Source organism: Penaeus monodon, chromosome 3, assembly GCF_015228065.2.
Source record: "Penaeus monodon isolate SGIC_2016 chromosome 3, NSTDA_Pmon_1, whole genome shotgun sequence".
NCBI lineage: Eukaryota > Metazoa > Arthropoda > Malacostraca > Decapoda > Penaeidae > Penaeus > Penaeus monodon.
This window is the reverse complement of record NC_051388.1, coordinates 20,846,889-20,848,245: the sequence shown is the minus strand read 5'-3', so window position 1 is coordinate 20,848,245 and position 1,357 is coordinate 20,846,889. Positions and strand designations below refer to the sequence as shown.

The 1,357-nt window shown below is 44.0% G+C and overlaps 1 protein-coding gene across 1 annotated transcript in view; it reads left to right on the top strand.

The window, feature by feature from the left end:
- The window catches only part of LOC119585562, a 2,643-nt gene extending 1,852 nt beyond the window's left edge, over positions 1–791 (top strand). Inside the window, exon 2 of the mRNA XM_037934195.1 lies at positions 646–791. Coding sequence (XP_037790123.1) covers positions 646–791 — 146 coding nt within the window. The remainder of the gene's footprint in view (positions 1–645) is intronic.
- The last annotated feature ends 566 nt before the right edge of the window (positions 792–1,357 follow it).

Here is a 1,357-nt window from a genome sequence, read left to right as displayed (position 1 = left end):
CCCATTCCCATGGGCATCACATTTTGTCACTCGGAACCCTTTTCCACTTAAAAGGGGCAAAATGGGAATCGTAATGGTTCCCAGGCCCCCAAAAACCAGGTAAAAAGGGAGGAAAATTTCCCCTTAACCCCAAAAAAGGAAATCTAACCCGGTTTAAATTTTGAAAGTATTCATTAATAATACATAGTAAAGGCCCATTGAGGGTTTCCCAGCAGGGATTTTGTATTTTTAAAGTACTTTGGGGAAAGAAAATTTTGAGGTGGGGTAAAACGTGACCCCGCATCCCCCCAAAACCGAGATGGTACCCCCTATTTGGGGTTTTGGTCATCAACGAGTGCCCGGCTGGGGGGATATGGGGGGACATTCCTGAAAATCAAGCTTCAGGGTTCTCCTCAAAAAAACACTAAAATCTGCCCTTTATGAGGTTTTCCCCTGAGGAGAAATTTTTAAAAAACTAAAAAATTTAAAATGATGGCAGTAAAATTTTTTAAGAAGAAAGTTGATGGTTTGGATCATTCCCCACCAGTTTCCTCCTTCTAGTTTTTGGGAAACGTTTTTTCCTTCCCGAAGCAGTTAAATTTACATCACCTCAAGGTAAAGCATTTTGTCAAAAAACCCCATTTTTGGGGCCCTTTCCCCTGCCAGGGTTATGGGCATGGAGCAACTTGCATTTTAAGGAAAAGGTAATAAAAGGTTGTGTAAAGGGTGTCCAACAGGTCATCAAGGAGATGACAATGTCCGGCCCATATTTTTTACCACTGCAAAGCTCTGAAGCTTCTTCAAAGAAATGAAAAGGTAAATTTGTAAAACATTAGTAAAAAGGACAAGAAAAAATTTAATTTTCCAGAGCCAAAATTTGGTTTGCCATGGGGTGTTCCACCAGGAAAGTCCTTTGCTTCGATTCTAGCCCCCCTCCTTCCGCCACCCTTTTGCCCCCCCCTGCTTCTTCCCCCTTTTTTTTTGGGCTTTACTTTAAAACCTCAGTTCTAAAAATGCTAAAAAAAGTTCTTTGGTGACGCTCCGGAAACACCACATCCACGGGGAACTCATGCTAGGCAAATGCCCCCTGAAGAAAAGGCTCGGGGTATCCCCTTTTGTCTAGGGAAGGAACCTCCCGTTAAAAAGATCCTCTCAGATGGGGCTATGGAGCCATCAGGCAGGGTTCCAAAAGGCCTAAACGGTGATAGCCCCAGCTCCACCACATCCACGGGGTCCCCATGCAGACAAATGTCCTAACCCAAAGGCTCAGGTCCGTCCCTTTCCCAAGCAAAAATCTGAGCCTGCCAAAAAGGGAAGCCTTAAAAAGTATCCCAAATCTTGAAAAGGGACAGCCTAAAGTGTAGGGAAAGGCCCTTTA